Source organism: Mirounga leonina, unplaced genomic scaffold (assembly GCF_011800145.1).
Source record: "Mirounga leonina isolate KUSES-001 unplaced genomic scaffold, KU_Mleo_1.0 Mir_376, whole genome shotgun sequence".
NCBI lineage: Eukaryota > Metazoa > Chordata > Mammalia > Carnivora > Phocidae > Mirounga > Mirounga leonina.
The window spans coordinates 6,333,903-6,351,177 of record NW_023270718.1 but is presented as its reverse complement, the minus strand read 5'-3'; the positions used below and the strand labels follow the sequence as shown (position 1 = coordinate 6,351,177).

The following is a 17,275-nucleotide window of genomic DNA, read 5'->3' as shown; positions in this document are numbered from 1 at the left end:
GGCTGCTAGAGCTCCAGGCATCACCTCTTCACACAACTGTATCTGAAGACAAAAGGAAGGGAGCAAGGTTCCCTTCCCACACTCCTTCCCTCGACCAACCTCATGAGTGAGGAAAAAACTTTCCTGGAAGCCCATCGGCAAACTTCCCTTTTTGACCCCAAATTAGCCACATCACTGCAAGAGAGGCTGGGAAACCAAACATCTCAACCTATATCATGGGAGGTGGGTCTGACAGCAAAGAAGGAAGAAACAACTAATGCATCCGTCTCCCAGGGAAGGGAAGGATGTGAGGTATTCTGGTTAAAGATGGGGATGAAAGAGGCCTTTAGGGAAACAGAGCTCTTGGATCTTTTTGGAAAGGTGAAGGCTGGGGTCCTGGGTACCTGGATCTTCTATATCTTTTCTATATCAGTTAGACCTTTCATTTCTTTTTAATCACTAGTAAGAAACATAACACAACTTGGCTTATACATTCAGGGGACTGTATTGCTTATGTAAATGAAGGTGGGCGGCACGTACATTTTGATCCAGCTACTCAAACGATGTCAGCATGGACTCAGTTTCTTTAGACGTTCCTCTCTGAACTCCGTAGTGTTTCTATCATTCTCAGCCTGTACATGCTATCTTCTCCACCACTATCCCCACGGACCCAAGATTTTCCATGTAATGGGGAAAAGCAACTGTGCAGATCTAGATAGGCCTCATATCACTGTGTAATGGATCAATTCCAAATCTACCGAAAGAGAGAGAGAGGGTAGAAATGATGTCGGGGAGGTACCACCAATGACCCTTTGCCCTCCACTCACCCAAATCCTTAATGACCCTGACGCTTGGCAGGCAGAGACTTTGGAAAAAGGCGTTTATTGGTGTGGTGGTCTCAACACTCCCCATGAATCGGAACACATGGCCCCCAGGGCCCCCCGCCCCCTCCCTGGCATCCCTCCCCCACCCCTCCCCAGCCCCCCGGACCCTGGGGATGGAAGACAATGTGGGATGGGGCCCACGCCCCCGTCTGAGGTACAGTCACTGCCCCTTGCCCCCCTGCCCCTGCTCTGAGTTCTTCCTCCCCAAGCTCTGGGTAGTGTGGTTTGGGGTGTTTCTAGCGGGTCTCCCAGGAGTCAGAGCTGGTGACTTGACATCTTGGTCTGGACTGGGGATATCTGTGATGCCTCTCTCTTCCCCACTTTGTGTGGTGTAGTGTGCCAGGATCGCATATTCCTACAGCAGAGCTAAGGTTACAGCCTCTCAGTGCCCCCTCCTGACAAGTTGCCCACCCTCAGGGGAACTACAAGCTGGTCACCAGCTATAGGTCAGCTGGAGCCAGGGGGCTATTGCTGGTCCCAGTCGCTGATATGTGTGTGTGTGTCTATCGGAGTGTGTGTGAGGGCCGTCAGGTTAGCCTTTGGGAGGTGCAGTTGGTGGAGAGGCCAGGGAGTGGTAGACCGGCAAGCCCACACCTGTGGATGGCTGCAGGGGGCTGAGGGGAGTCGGGCGGGGGTGGGGTAGGGCAAAGCACTGAGACAGACAGGTGAGCACAGGCACCAGTCTGACCGTTGGATGGAAGCACCGATTGGCCCAGATGGGGCCCGAAAGTCGGGGTAGGGGAGGGGGGCAGAGAGAGTGGGAAGGTCTCAGGCTGCTGAGCCAGTGGTGGGGCCTCCGGCTACAGGCAGCTGGTGGTTGACAGCAAGGAGGCCCAGAGCCAAGATGGAGATCCCCCACCTGCTCACAAAGGCTGAATGAGAGCTTGACAGGTGAGTGCGTGACACCCCTCCTCACTCCCAACCTGGCCAGGAGACACTCTTTCAACAGGGAGGGGCGGGGGTAGTGTGCGTGCACATACTGGGACCCCGGGGAGCCTGGAAAACCTCTCCTCACAGCTTCTGTCGAGAAGCCCACATACCTACCTCCAGCCAGAGGTGAGAGGCAGCAGCATTGGGGGCGGTGGGCGTGGGGGTTTGGGGGGAGGGAAGATTGCTGAGCCCCTTCCCCCCCCCCACATACACACACGTGCAGGCTCATGCTCACACACACCCACTACATACACACGATCCAGTTGACAGCCTGAGCTAAGAGAGGGGTGTGGGGTGGCCGGGGCTGGGTCACAATCGGAAACGTGAACGGCGGCGAAAATGGCTGTAGAAAGATGCATAATTTTGCGTTATCCCTCACAGTGATGGGTTCTCTAAAGAGCTTTCCTCCTCTTCCTCCTCCTCTCTTCTTCCTCCTCGGTGGCAGAGAGCTCTTCCGCCCCCTCGAGACCCACGGCGCTTGCTCTCCCTTTTTCTCTCGCTCCCGGCCTCAGGCCCCGCGCAGGGGGAGGCGAGCTGCACTGGGTTCTTCCTACATCCTCCACCACAGCCAGCCCAGGGCCCAGAGGAGGGTCAGGGGCCCCGGGGGCCTCGGGGCTGAGTTCTCCAGGGATCCTGGGCCTGGGGAAAGAGAGAGGGTCACGGGAGTGGCCTGGGGAGGGGAGACCCCATGTGTGTCTGGCGGTGCCTTGTGTCCGCCCTGTCTCTGAGGGTGTCTTTGAGCCTCCCTCTCTAGGGGTCTTTCTGGGGCTTTCGCTCGGTGTGCCTGCTCTCCCCACTCTGTTCGGAGTCTTAGCATCTTGCTGAACATTGTTTCTCTCTGCCACTCAGTCCCTCTCTCTTATTCCCCGTCTTTCTCAGATCTTCGCATTGCACCGTTTACGTCTATCCAGGATGCTGCGAAGCGTCTTGCAGTCAGCGCGGCCGAGATGGTACTCTTGACTTTTCTCCCCGAGACTGGCTACTGCCCCCTCCCCAATATCTCTCCACTTCAGTACTTTACTGCTACATCCCCATTCACCCAGCTACTCGAGCCAACACCTGCGATCGCCACGACTCCACTTCCTCCTTGCCTCCACCTTCAAAACATCTCCGCGATACAGCGACTTTGTGCCGCCGCTCGGGCCCTCGATTCCGGCAGGACCTCCTCCCTGGTCCCTCTGCCTCCATCTTGCGCCCCCTACAGGCCATTCCTCAAACAGTGATTCTCTTTAGAAGCGTCAACCGCGTGGTCAGTCCCTTGCTTAATAGCCTCCAGCGGCCTCACCCTACAGTAGAATAAAATCCAAAATCCTTTCCGGGGCCCATGAAACTCTGCCTCTCCCTTCCTCTTTAGCCTCAGGCTCCACGGCGATCACTCTGCTCAGGTCATGCTAGCCTCCTTGCTGTGCCTTTGCATACATACACCGTTCCCTCCGTCCGCAAAGCTCTTCCCGCAGATCTTGGCAGGGCTGGCTGCTTCTTACCATTCAAGTCTCAGTTCCTCCCCCTAGTGGACGCTCAATGAACCGACACTCATGGAAGGGATGGGTTTCTCGCTCCGTCCCACTGCTTGGGTCTCAGCGTCCGTCACTTTCCCAAGTTCGCAGTCAGTCTGGGATAGTCCCGGCCCCGCCCCCCGCCCGGCCCCGCCCCTGCCTCTCGGACGCACGCAGGAGCCGCATGGAAGCGCTGGACATGCCCAGCCGGTTGGCGGCGCGACAGGTGTAGTTGCCGTAATGCCGGGCGCTCACGTTGGCGAAGAGAAGCATCGAGCGGGTGCGCTCCGTCTGCACCTTCAGGCCCTCGGCTGTGCCGCTGATCAGCCTGCCGGGGATCCGGGTCAGGGACCGGGCCGTGGAACCCTGGCCCGGGACCCCCTCGGGGCGCAGAGCCCACTCCCCCCGACTCTCAGGCTCCCCGATTTCCCGGGGACCCCGCATTCTGCCCCCTACCCCAGAGATCCCTGGCTTCGGGCTCTAGCTGCCCATGGGTCCCCAGACCACTCCCACAGACACCCCTCTCCAGGCACCCCTGCCCCTCAGGGTCACTGGACTCTCCCAGCGTGTGCCCCCAATCTCTACAGCCTCCCAGACCCTGCTGGACCCGCACCCCAATGGTCCTCTGAAGCTTCCCCGCCACACCCTCAGCATCGACCCCCGAACATCTCCCTGAATAGCCTGAAGAGACCAAGCTTCCAACATTCATCATTGTGGGACCCGAGTTTCCAGTAAGCCCCCGCGATCTCGCTGGGGCCCAGCGGACCCCATTCCCTGGAAGCTGGATTCCCCAGTTCTCGGGACCTAGGGCTCGGCTACCTTCCCCACCTCCCCCTTGGCCCGCCCCGGTGTTGTCCTCACAGTCTGTCATCCTTGTACCACTGGAAGTCCGCGGGGGGCACCGCCATGGCTTCGCAGCGCAGGAGGGCGGCCCGGCCCAGGGCCGTGCGGGCACTGGTCACGTCCGTGATGGTCGGAGGATCTGGCGAGGGGCAAGAGTTAGTGAATTCTCCTAGCGAGGTGAGGCCTAAAGGGTTCTGTCCCCATCCCCCTCCTTCCCAAGAGTCCAGCACCCCCATCCTCCTCCCCAGGGACCCAGGGCCTGCCCCCCTTTCACGCCCAGTGCCAAAGGGCTCACAGTTGACTGTGACCAGCACACGGCGGCTGTCGGGTGCCGAGTTCACGCCGTTGTGAGTCACGCACTCATATTCCCCGGCCTGGCCTCGCTGGATGTCAGAAATCTCCAGGATCTCGCCCTCCGAGGTGAAACCGTCTGTGCGGGGAGGGAAGGGGAGGGGGCGGGGCCGGACACAAACACTTAACACGGGACAACACGGGCACAACACGGACACACATCAGCGGGGCAGGCACCGCAGGGCTTGGAGTGCCCGGGTCAGTGAGAGCCAGGAGGGGTTTGCAGGGGTTTGGGGCGGGGGTGTGGATCCACGGCCTGGGATCTCCTGCTAGGGGTGTGGGGCAGGGAATGAGGGTCTGGGGCTTGTAACTAGAACCCAATGGGGCAGGTCCTAGAATTTGGGGATGCAACAGATCCAGGGATCTGGGAGCTCACGGTTCAGATCATGAGGCTCACAGTACCCAGTGGGGAGGATCCCAGGATCTTGGAGCTCAGAAAGATCCAGATAATACAGACCCAAGGGGTGGGGTGGGGGGTCCAGAGTTCTGGGATCTTATTCTTGGGTTCAAGGAATCAGGATCTAGTAATTGGGATCAGCAATCCAGATACCTGGGGGTTCATGACACATCACCAGGTTCAGAAGATCCTTTGGGACTACAGGCATCCAGGGACCCAGGGTCTCAAGCCCAGGATTGTGGGGCTCAGATGACCAGGTGGGAAAGGATCCAGGATCTGAGACCTAGTTATTGGGTTCTGGGGTCTCGGGGGATAGAGTGATTGGCACCATTGGTCTCTAAAGACCCAGTGAATGAGGGTCTAGGGATCTGGGGGATAGGGGTGGAGATCCACGTAAAAGGGTGGTGGATGTCCAGGATCTGGGATGTCATGTTCAGGTATCTTGGTGCTATGTTTGGGGGAAGCCTAGAGTAGTGGTTCTCAGCTCCATCACCAGAATCACCTGAAGGGCTTGTTAATACAGACTGGTGGGGGTCGTGGGTGGAGGGAGGTTCTAATTCATTAGGCCTGGGATGGGCCCAGAATGTGCATTTCTGGCAAGCTCCCGGTGATGCCGATGCTGCTGGTCTGGGGACCACACTTTGAGAACTGCTGAGTTAGAGCGTCCCGCAGAGGAGATGTAGTGAGGTGACCAGGAGATGGGAACAGGGGCAGGGGCCACTGGTTATAACGTGACTTAGGGTTAGTTGTAGGGATTCAGAACCCAGAATTACGTGAGCCGGTGGGGAAGAGACCACGGCTCCTGGCGTGGGGACAGGGTGCAGGCTGGGGTCTAGCAGGTGAGTTAGAGGAAATGGTTCAGGCCTGCAGGTGGTGAAGGCTCTAAGGCTCTGGGCTGCTGGTGACATAATGGGATCAGGGTGGAGGGAGGGAAGCAAGTCATGGAAGGGGGGGACTCTGGGAATCTAGCTAGGGATATGGGGAATCGAGGGGCCCAGATTGTGGAGCGGGGAAAGGGGCTTTGGGCCAGGGGTGGGGTCCTCACCTCGGAGCTGTCTCCAGGTGACCGTGGGCTCTGGCCGTCCCACAGCCAGGCAAAGCAGGTTCACGTTGCCCCCCTCATTCACCGTCACAGGGGAGGAGATGTTCACGATGCGGGCGGGGACTGCAGGCCGGGAGGGGAGAGGTCAGTGAGAGGCTGAATATGGCTTCCCAGGACCCAGGAACCCTGGCCCCCAGCCCCTCCTCCCTTAGACCCAGGGGTCCAGCCAACATGCCCTCTGTCTTTCTAAGAATTCTGTGTTTCCCCGTTGCCCCTCTAGGTCTGGCTCCTTGTCTAACTGCTAGTCTCTCTCTTTCCTGTTCTTTCTCAGTCTCTGTCTCTGTCTCTGTCTCTCCCTTCATCCTAACTTGGTTTCTCTGCCTTCTGGTTTGAATTCCTCCCACCTTATCTCTGTCCACTTTTATTAATTATTGTTATTATTCTTATTTTAAACAATTAGTTTCTATAACAAATACTCATATGGTGCTTCCAGCGTGGTAACCCTGTTCTAAGTGTTTTATACACATTAGCTCATTAAACCTTCACCACCCTGCCACCCCCTGGGGTAGATGTTGCTATATTCGTCAATTCTAACACACATGGCAGTTTCCCGCATCCGCCGGAACATCGTTCCAATCAGGATGGCCTGATTTAATTGGCAGGGTTACTTTTCTTTTCTTTTTTGGCAGAGCAGAAAACAAAGATGCCCCTTCCAGTTGACCATGTCTTGGATTTGATGCACGACAGAGTCATCCCCATTTTGCAGATGAGGAGTCCGAGGCCGCCCTGCTTGCTCAGGGTCCCTCAGCACCTGGGTGGTCTGGCTCCCGAGTCGGGGCTTGTCATGGCCCCACTGGGCTGTCTTTGTCTCTGGTTCCCTGTCTCTCCAACTGCTCCCTGCCCTCCAGCCACCTGAGCTCTGTCCCCTGTTGCTCTCTCTGTCTCCTGCCCACCTCTCGCTCTCTGAATTCTGGGGCATCCAGCCACGCGGGACCTGTTCTGCACACCTGACTCGTTTTCTCCCCTGGCCCCTGCAGCGCCGCTCCGTTTCCAGTACCAGCTCTGCCCCCAGCTGAAGGTCTCAGCTCAGACATTATGTCTGGGAAGCCGCCTCCTTAGAAAGTCAGCTTCAAAAGGGCAGGGACAGCCCGCCTGGCTCCTTCTCCATCCCCCGGGCCTAGAGCAATGCCTGCACATAGTAGGTGCTCAGTAAACAGAGCCAAGTGGATGGCTGCAGTCTTCCCTGAGCACCCCCTCACCCCTGCAGCTCTCCTGCCCTAGAAGCTGTCACGCTGAAGTGTCACTTTCTGGGAGACTGTCCCTCCTTTTGCTTGGCTGAAATCCGCGAGGGCAGGGTGTGTGCCTGCCTTCCACACCATGTATCCCCGGGATCGGGGATCAGACCATTGGTGAGGATGCGAGGATTCTCTCTCCCTCGTGCCCTCCACCCCCTCTGCCACCCAAGGCGCGGCTGAAGGCTCACCATGCACGATGAGGTAGACCTGAGTGGTGTACGGCTGGTGGCGGGTCTGGAAGGAGCAGGTGTAGAGGCCCTCGTCGCCGAGCCCCACCTGGGTGATGAGGATGGAGAACTCCTCGGGCGTGTTGATGAGCAGCCGCACCCGCGGGTCACTGGTCCAGCGGTCATTGCCCGCGTACAGGATGTTGGAGCGGTTCAGCCAGGCCACGCGGGTCACATGCTCGTCAATGAAGCAGCTTCAGGAAAGACAAGGGAGGAAGGTTCTTCTCTCCCCCACCCCAGAAGGCCCTCCAGGCTCCGCCATCGTAGGGGCTTGGAGGTGGGGAGAGGAAGGCCTACTGCATTGCCAATTCCCACGGAGGCCCTGTGAGGCAGAGGGGATTGTGCCCACTTTACAAGTGGGTAAACTGAGCCTCAAGTTTGAGCCCAAGTGCACAGCGGAAGGTTAGCTGATGGTTACTGAGTGATGTGTGCTAGAGACTGGAAAAGTATCTGGAGCACTCTAAGAGAGAAAGAGTTGCAGAGATGAGGGAGAGAGACCCAGGGAGAGGGGGACAGAGACCAGAGGGAGGGGCAGACGCAGTGTGGGGGGCAGCATCGTCCGGAGGAAATAAGCCTGACTCTCGTCTGCTAAGCGGTCACAGTGTGCCATGCTCTCTGGACTCGGAGTGTGAGTACAAAATCTTGAATCGCCATGACAGCCCTCACAGTGGTTATCATTCCTCCACCCATTTGACAGATGGGGACACTGAGGCCCAGGCACAGAACCAGGCCTCGAGTCCACGCCTCTAACTACTTTTCCTGACCGACAGGGGCTGGGCTGTGTGTCTTCCCCTAAGGAAGGCCAAGGAGCAGGACTGGGTGATTCCGGAGTCCCCGAGATGGGACGTACCTGAGGGTGGCGTTGTCCCCTTCGCACACCGTGTAGTTGTCCGCGGGAGAGCTGAACTCCAGGCTCTGGGACAGCAGCCCTGCGGACGGGAGGGGCAGCTCAGCAGGGACTGGACGCGTCTGCACGCACGCGCACATGCCCTCGCACACACGGACGTTCCCCACACTCCCTGGCACACACATTCATCGATGTTTCCAGAGATGCACGGCAGACGCGCTTGGAGCAGACACACGCAACATGTTCCTTTCCACAAGCTCACACTGACGCACAGACTGGGACACACAAGCCTACACACCTCCAGAGACACTCCGGGTACAGCACACAGACACGCGTGTGCGCGCACACACACAGATTCACACACATATACGTTCGCAGATCCACAGCTGCATAAATGTGTATGCAGATGTACACACAGCACACACGTACACAGACACACGTGTACACAGGGATACACACACGCGCGCACACGTGTCCACACAGATGCACACACACGTACACAGACACACGTGTACACAGGGATACACACACGTGTCCACACAGATGCACACACGTACACAGACACACGTGTACACAGGGATACACACACATGTGCACACACGTCCACACAGATGCACGCGCACGTGTCCACACAGATGCACACACATGTACACAGACACACGTGTACACAGGGATACACACATGTGCACACACGTGTCCACACATGCACACACGTACACAGATACACGTGTACACAGGGATACACACACGTGTACACAGGGATACAGACACGTGCACACACGTGTCCACACAGATGCGCACACACGTACACAGATACACGTGTACACGGATACACACACATGGCCACACACATGCGCACACACGTACACAGACACACGTGTAACAGGGATACACACACGTGCACACACGTGTCCACACAGATGCACACACACGTACACAGATACACGTGTACACAGGGATACACACGCGCGCACACGTGTCCACACAGATGCGCACACACACACGCTCAAAGTTCAAGAACACACAGGTGCACACACATGCACACACATGCACACGTACATGGGCATGTATACACACATATCCAGGCTCATGGTGCGTACATACATACACACAGATACATGTGCACATGTCCACTCAGAAACACACGGAAACACACAGAGCCACCCACATGAGTACGCGGACCTGCAGACACAGAGATGCAAACACGTGCACGCAAACACAGATGCGTGCGTGCATCCCCTCGGACACACACCTGTCCCGGATGCACAGGTACGCCCTTGGGCCCTGTGTGCAGCCACACACACGCGTCTCCAGACGCACCCGCCTGCCCATGCTCACGGGGCACACTCGCAGGCGCACGCCCACGCCTGCCCGCACCCTCCAGCACAGCTCACGGGCACCGTCGCCCGGCGCAGCCCCCACCCCCACCTATTCATCTCCGTGGACCGTGGCCGGCGGGCTGGACCAGGGCCAGGGAGTGGGGGCTGGGCATGCGGAGGCGGATGGAGCCGGCACTGGGCAGGGGAGAGGAGGCTGGATGACCTTGGATGCCTGGGGAAGGAGGGCCCTGCGTGGGGCTGCCCTGCCCCCGCTCTGGCACGAGGAGCTCATTAATCTAATGAATTAATTGCCCGTGCCGCCCCAACAGCTCCCGGGGGCCCTCTCCATCAGCAGCCCCTCAGGACTGGGCTGGGGCAGGGCCAGTGCGGTGGGCCCCCCAGGTCCCGGGGGCTTGGGGTGGGCCCTGCAGCCCCTCACCGTGGCCGGAGTCACTTCTGGATGCAGGGAAGGGGCCTGCCTTCCCCCGAGTTGTGCAGAGGGGACGCTACCACGCACAGTCCTGGGACACGCACAGACACAGACACATCGCCAGGGCCCACGGGAGACACCCGGAGCCCGGGCTGGGCCAGGAAACAGTCCGACGCTCCAGCACCCGGATGGCCATGGGGCCTGCTCAGGGGCCTGGGTGCACACGCGCGCCCGCTGACACACAGCCCAGGGCCCAGCCCCAGCAGAAGGTCACCCCACCATATACAACTAGACCCACACTGTTGCACCAACACCAAGAGCCCCCCACACGCGGGTGCAGTCCACGTACACCCCGTTACAGCCCATCCAGGGAGCCCCCCCCCCTCACACACACACACGCACACACTGACCTCATCAGTCAGGCTGACACTACCAGCCCAAGGGCCATGCTCACCACCCCCCGCCCCTGCACTCTGGAAAGTCGTGCAGAAAGCTACAGAGTGGGGCGCCTGGGTGGCTCAGTTGGTTGAGCGACTGCCTTCGGCTCAGGTCGTGATCCTGGAGTCCCGGGATCGAGTCCCGCGTCGGGCTCCCTGCTCGGCAGGGGGTCTGCTTCTCCCTCTGACCCTCCCCCCCTCTCATGTGCTCTCTCTCTCTGTCTCGCTCTCTCAAATAAATAAATAAAATCTTAAAAAAAAAAAAGCTACAGAGTGCAAGGAAACGTTAGACTCTCAGAGCCTCTCAAATACAAAGGAGCCGCCCTGGGCCAAGAATCGGGCACACGCAGTCACGCTGTCACTGACGATCAGATCACGCACACATCCGAGCACACACATGCCACAGGACCTGTCATACTCCTGCTCACACACTGCTAGACCCAGGCTCCTCCACGTTGGGCCCACTGACGTTTGGGGCCAGATGCTTCTCCACTGTGGGGACTCTCCTGTCCCCACGAGGGACTGTGGGGACTCCGCACCACAGGATGTTCAGCAGCATCCCCGGCCTCTACCCACTCGAGGCCCACTTCACAGTGGTGACCACCACAACTGCCTCTGGACATTGCCCGATGTCCCACAGGGGGCACAATCCCCCCTCCTCGCCCGATGACGCCCAAACCTCCAAGGTTACAGGAGGCCTAGGGTTGAAGACGGAGCTGTCCAAGGTCCCCCCAGGCTGCAGGGACCCAGGGCTCCCGGGCTAAGCCCCGGACTACACCCAGCTGCCGCCCTGGGAGCTAAGCCCACAGACACGGGCAGGCAGGACCTCAATCCTATGTCCTAACAGACAGAAATAGAGACAGACACACACTCCGTCCAGAGGGATCTTTCCAACACTCAGAGCTGCCCCCCTGCTCCCGTGGCTCCCTACTGCCCCCAGGACAAAGGCCCAGCCCCTCAACCTGGGTCTGGGGCCCTGGGGTCACTCTCCTGCTTTGTCTCCCCTAGTGCGTGTGTGTGGCCCAGCTCTGCATTCCCCACTTTTCTCCTTGTCCCTCTGTCCCACGGTTTATGACAAAAGATGCTTCTCCTTCCCCAGGGGTCTAGTATAATGAGGCCTCTCCTAGGAGAGACAGCACATATGAGCTCCTGCCCTGTTCCCAGGGCACCTTGGATTGGAGTCATCTGCCTCCCCCACCTGCTCCTCCAGGGCAGAGCCTGGCCCAGACCATCTGTGTCCCCAGCATGCCCAGCTCCAGGCTCAGCTAGAGGGCAGTCCCAGGAGATAAGTGATGAAGGAATCCACGTCTCTGGCGGGTCTTGGATTCTTGGGCCCTGTGTCTATACATTTGGATGTCATGAGTCTGCATGCCTGTCTCACACAATTCCCAGGCTCCAGGATCAAGACCCCCCCCCTCCCTGCTGTGTGACCTTGGGCAAGTCCCTTCCCTTTTCTGGGCTTCAGTAAGTGGAGGTACGGGTCAGGTTAGTCATTCCATCACCCACTCTGTCCCTGAGCACAGCTCTTCCCCGGATCCTGTCTGAGCCTGCTTCCCTCACCAGATGGGAGCCCCTCAGGGAGGGGCGAGGGTCTGACCCCCCTCCAGGGTTCCAGCATTGCTGGCTCTGGGCCTGGCCCACAGGAGGCCTCGAAAGATGTTTAATGTATAAATAAATAAGCTGGGGCTCGTGAGAGCCACTCTGTAGGAATTCTGTTTGGAAAACTCTCCCTTAATACTGGGAAGCCCTCCCTACCCCCTCTAAGCCTGGTCTGTATTCCCACAATGCCTGGACTACCTCCATTAGAGCTCACATCACACCGTGGTGGCCATCTGTGTCTGTTTGCCCCTTCAGACTAGAAGTTTCTTGAGGGCAGACCCTGGGGCTGACTCAGGTCTGTATCCTCAGCATCTCCCAGCATACGGCCTGACGCTGGAGACCTTGGGAAATATCTGTTGAAAGAGTGAATGTAAATAGATACCTACAACACATGTCTTCAACTCTTGAACTCCTACTCATTCTTCAAGACCCAAACTCAAGTGCCCCCTCCTCCAGGAGGGCCTCCCTGACTGTTCAAGACAGAGAGTCTCAACGCTTTCTGCTGGATACCCTCTGACTCAGCTGGGACAGTGTTCAGGGGTGCCCCCCCGGCCTGAATCTTAGCTGTGTCCCCCAGAGCTGGGCTTAGCCCAGAACAGGGAAGTGTTTGTAGGGAGAATGAATGCTCTTGAGAGACTGGATAAGAAAGCCAGGAGGAATCTGTGCTAGGAGGTCAGATGTCTGCCCCACCATTTCCTGGCTGGGTGAACCCCGGACAGTCTGAGCCTCAGTTTCCCCATCTATTAAAAGGAGAAAAAAAAAAAACCCAGTCCTTCCCTCTGAGGGTTTTGTGAGGGAGTCCATGAGAAGATGCAAGCAAAATGTTTAGCTCAGCGCTTAGCATGCAGAAAGGGTCCAATAAATGTTAGCTGTTCCTTCTTTTTTAAGAAACATCTATTGCTATCCCTGGTTCGGTGTCAGTCCCCTGGGGTGGGGGCGGGGCATCCGTTGCTCTGTGCGCTGCACCCGCCGGCGTTGAGTCGGCGACCCATGTCCTGTCCTGGTGCCCTGTCCACATCTGCTCTGACACCACCAAGCGAGCATAACCGGGCCGCTGAAAGAACAGACTGGGGCCCCGGGCTGCCAGGGTTCGAGTCCCGCGCTGCCCGTTAGTTGCACAACTTCCTTCACCTCCCTGGGACTCAAGTTTCTCCCTGTGTGAATGGGGACGATCGTTGGGCCTCCCGCACCACGCTGTGGGTGGCGGGGAGGATGAAAAGAGGTCACCGAAGCAACAGGTTCAACGCAGAGCCTGCTAGCTGAGCGCTTGCCAACAGCCCTCTCGTGCGCTGGCTGAAGGGATGATGATGTGGCAGGTGCCCCAGCTGGTCTGGGGGGCCAGTGGTGACAAGAAGGACCACTTGGGTCCCTGTCAGTCTACTAGTAGCCCTCACACCTGCTTGGTAAGTCAAGGCATGAAGGTCACTGGTAGGTGAGGTTCCTCCCGTTCAGAGAGAAAGAGATTTCTCACAAGATGGAGGGCCTTGGGTTAGAGATAAGCACCTCCTGCTACCCCTCAGAGGGGGAACTTCGGTGAAGCTGGGACCCTCCAACGAGGGAAGGCTTGGATTCCACAGTTCTGGAACCCACCGAGGGGAAGCTGAGGCTGAAGTGAGGCTGGACCCAGGGAGGGGTGGGGAATGCATGGGGAGGGGTGTGGCTCTGGCAGGGGAGAGCTGGTGAGAAGGGGCTGGAACCCTCCGAGCCCCCTTCCTCTCTGCTGGCCTCCAAGTGTAGGGGCCTTCCCAGGACAGATGCCTGGACTCCAGACGCTGAGCCAAGAGCCCTGGCAGTTTCCATCACATGCTGGCTACTCCCTTCTGCTGGTTCCCACCTCAGGACCTTTGCCTTCACTGTTTCCTCAGGATCTTTTAAAGGTCGACTTCTCTCCTTTCAGTCTGAACTCCGCTCCCTGCAGCTCAGAGAGGGCTCTCTCAAACCCCCAGAGCTCCCATGGTCAGCTCGTCCCTGAAGTCACTCTTAATTTCTTTACACTACTCACTGTCACTCTCCGAAATTACCCGTTTACTTATTTGCCTGTTTTTAGGTTGTGATCTCTCTCCATCCCACTAGGATAGAAGCTCCTTGAGAGCTCCTTGATTCATCTGGCTTGCTCACGGCCGCGTATATATAGATCCCCAGTGCCCAGAACAGAGACTCTGTGCTCAGGAAATATTTGTCAAGTATCCAGTCCGGACAGACCGGGTGCCCAGAGGGCCGTGGCCAGTGGCCGGCCCGCCCCGTTCTGCCTGCCCCAATCCGTCCAACACCCCTCGCCGGCCGGCCAGGGAGCAAAGCAGCCACCCTAGACAGCTTGTGGCAGCAACCTCTGTAAGTGAATATATATGTATGTGAGTGTGAGTGTGAGTGTGAGTGTTGGCATAAAGAATTTAGAAAAGAAACTAAAGATAGAATCATATCTCTGGATGCCGGGGAGCTAAAGTTAAGTGGAAAAAAAAAAAAAGCCAGTTGCAGAGAAATGGGCTTATTTTGTTTCTATCTCAGGGAAAACATCCACCAACAGACCAATACCTTACATATGTTCAACTCTGCGTGTCTGACTTTGAGTGAGGGAAAGCCGTGACCCGGGCTCTCCCAAGAGAGTGCAGCGAGGGCGTTTTGGGAGGGGTGGGGCCGGGACAAACTGGGATCTGCTCTAATACATATTTGTAGAGGATTGCTCACTTGCATGCATTCCTTCTGGAATTTGGAAAAGAGCAAATGAATCAGAGAGGAGAGAAAATGCAATTTTGTATATGGGCCCAGCCCCCCTTCCCCCCCCGCCCCGGTTTTTTTCAGAACGCACCAACTGTCGGCAGGTGGGGTTGTCATGCTACCACCTAGATCTGTCTCAGGCCACCCGCCCCCGCCCCCCGGCCCCATTCCCTCTTGCTCCCAGATCGCCCATGGGGAACCCAAGGCCCAGGAGTGGGAGAGGACTTGACCTAGGTCGCAGGCCGCTTCCTGACTCCAAGAAGCTCCCAGCCCAGGATGTGTGTACCAGAGCAGTTTCTGGGATCTGGAAGATTCAAAGTGGAAAGTGGGAAGTTATCTTGAGACTGAAGGAAGAGAAGGGTTGGTGAAGGGAGAGGCGAGAAAGGACGGGGCTCCCAAGAGTATGAGGAGCGGGGGAAGGAGAAGGAGAAGATGAGAGACAAGGAAAGGACAAGGGCAAAAATGGGAGGTGTCGGTGACCATGATGGGACGTGAATTCCCAGGAGTGAAAGGAGCGAGGACTGAGAGGGCTAGAGGGCTAGGAACGAGGGGGACAGGCACACCCGTGTGACGATGAGAAGCAGTCCCTGAGGCAGGGAGGGACAGATGTGAAATTGTGCTGAGGCCAGCAGGGATGGAGAGACAGAGACCCAGAGACAGAGACAAATGGGATGTCCCCTAGAGCTAGGGAGCCTCTGGAAATGACCTAAAGAGACGAGTGACAGAGACAGAGAGGCAGACAGGCAGTCCGAGTGTCAGACGGTGATCCAGACGGGTCAGGCTGGAGAAGCCGCCAACCCGCTGAGGCTCCAGCCTGCCCTCCAGCCTGCCGAGGCCCTGGGGCGGGGGTCCTGCGTGCACGGGGCTGCGTTTGTGTGACTGGGTGTCGTCGAGTGCGGCTCTGGGTCAGACTCGGGGACGGGTATTTATGTGTCTGTGGGTGACCCGGTGTGTGGGGGTGGGAGGCTGAGAGTCGCTGCCTCCTTGAGACTGGTGAAGACTCTAGGTTGTCCCTGATCGTGTGTCCCTGACTGTAATCCTTGGTTCAGGGCAGGACCTGGGGGAATCCTCCAGAAGCACTGAGTTAACCCTGATCCCCGCCTCCTGCCTTCTTGCTCTCTCCTCCTCTCCTCAGGGGGCACGTCCTGGACCATGCCGGGGCCCCGGGGAGACACAGGGTCCAGGAGACATCCACATCCTCTCTCCAGAGGCTGCCCAGGTTCCCCTTCTGCACTCCACACACCAGCCCCCAGCCCCACTCATCCCCAATCTCAGCAGGGCTGAGATTAACCCTTTGACCCCGTGTTAACCCTTCCCTTCCCTCCCTTCTTAATCTGCCTCCTCTCATCCTCAGTCCAGCCTCTGAACCCTGCTATTCAGCCAGAGCTTCCCACATCTGAGTCCCCAGCCCAGCACCCCCAACTTCCTGGATCACCAGCTCCATTCCCCTACATAACTGCAACCTCCCAAACACCAACACTTTCTCCCCACCTAGGTGACCCAGCTGGGAGGCCAGAGCCCCTCTTCTTTTCCTGGCCCTGGGATGGAAGTCTGTGGATACCCCTGCCGCCTTCTCTTACAGACCCTGGGAAGACACCATCCCCCCACCTTTGCCCAGAAAGGCCCACCCCAGCCCTCAGGCCAGGACCCCCTCAGGGACTGTCACCACTCAGAGATGAAGACCCCCGACGGGGCATCCTACTTCCCCTCCACACCCCAACTCAGTTCAGAGATCCTGCCCAGGGACCCTTACTTTAGCGTTTGATCCCCCTCCCTGATCCCGAGCCGCAGACTCCCGCCCCCAGGCCGGGATCAGGTGTCCGCGACCCTCTCGCCCGCCCGGAGAAGCCGACCTCCGGCCCTAGGCCCAGGCTCGAGCCCCCGGACGCGGAACCCTGCCCCCGGGCACGAATCCAGACGTCCGAGACCCCCTTCCCAGCCAGGGGATGCACCCCCCGCCCCGGGGCCCAGACCTCAGCGCCCGGAGGGCCCCCCCTTCTCCGCCCGGGATGCAGCCCCCCACCCCCAATCCCGGCTCGGGACCCCGGTGTCCCGGCCGACCCCCCCCGCCCCCGACGCTGCGGTACCTCGGCTGATGACGGCCAGGCCGGCCAGGGCGGCGGCGACGAGAAGCCGGAGCCGGGCCCCGGGCGCAGGGGGGGGCATCGCGGAAGCGGCGGCGCGAAGGGGGAGGGGAAAGGGGGGGCCGGTCCGGGGCGCGCGAGGCCGGGGGAAGAGGGGGAGGGGGAGGGGGACCCCGCCTGCGGCTGCACCGGCCCGGGGGGCGGCGGGGGCGGGGGGAGGGGGCTGGGGGGGTGCGACGAGGCGGCCGGAGCTGCTGCAGACCCGGGGAGGGGGGCGGCGCTGACGGGCAGGAAGGCCGACCAATCAGGGGAGGCGGGGGGCCGGGGAGGCGGGGCCGAGGGGGGGTTGCTTGTTGGAGGGAGAGGCCTTTGTTACTGCGGCCCGGCCCCTACCCCCTCC

General features: G+C 58.8%; 1 protein-coding gene across 2 annotated transcripts; it reads right to left on the bottom strand.

Annotated features, from left to right (window-relative positions):
- Window positions 1-936: 936 nt before the first annotated feature.
- On the bottom strand, window positions 937-16,989 carry IGLON5 (IgLON family member 5). Of its 2 annotated transcripts, XM_034987075.1 has the most exons (8): window positions 16,879-16,989; window positions 8,295-8,373; window positions 7,406-7,638; window positions 5,926-6,045; window positions 4,428-4,562; window positions 4,151-4,271; window positions 3,463-3,617; window positions 937-2,432 (listed from the first exon to the last, which is right to left on the bottom strand). In XM_034987075.1, the coding sequence occupies exons 1-8, from the start codon at window positions 16,955-16,957 to the stop codon at window positions 2,344-2,346; spliced, it is 1,011 nt and encodes a 336-aa protein (XP_034842966.1). In that variant the 5' UTR covers window positions 16,958-16,989; the 3' UTR covers window positions 937-2,343. The 2 variants fall into 2 exon arrangements, with proteins under 2 accessions (XP_034842966.1, XP_034842965.1); XM_034987074.1 differs by lacking the exon at window positions 16,879-16,989 and having other exon boundaries at window positions 8,295-8,733.
- Window positions 16,990-17,275: the final 286 nt, after the last annotated feature.

What these genes read in the sequence shown, in the direction of transcription:
- IGLON5 (XM_034987074.1), bottom strand. Translation starts at nt 8,476, where the DNA reads ATGTGTGTGCCAGGGAGTGTGGGGAACGTCCGTGTGTGCGAGGGCATG. An exon ending in GGGGACAACGCCACCCTCAG is followed by an intron (nt 7,639 to 8,294) that starts GTACGTCCCATC and finishes TCTTTCCTGAAG; the next exon opens with CTGCTTCATTGACGAGCATG. An exon ending in TGGTACAAGGATGACAGACT is followed by an intron (nt 3,618 to 4,150) that starts GTGAGGACAACA and finishes GATCCCCGGCAG; the next exon opens with GCTGATCAGCGGCACAGCCG.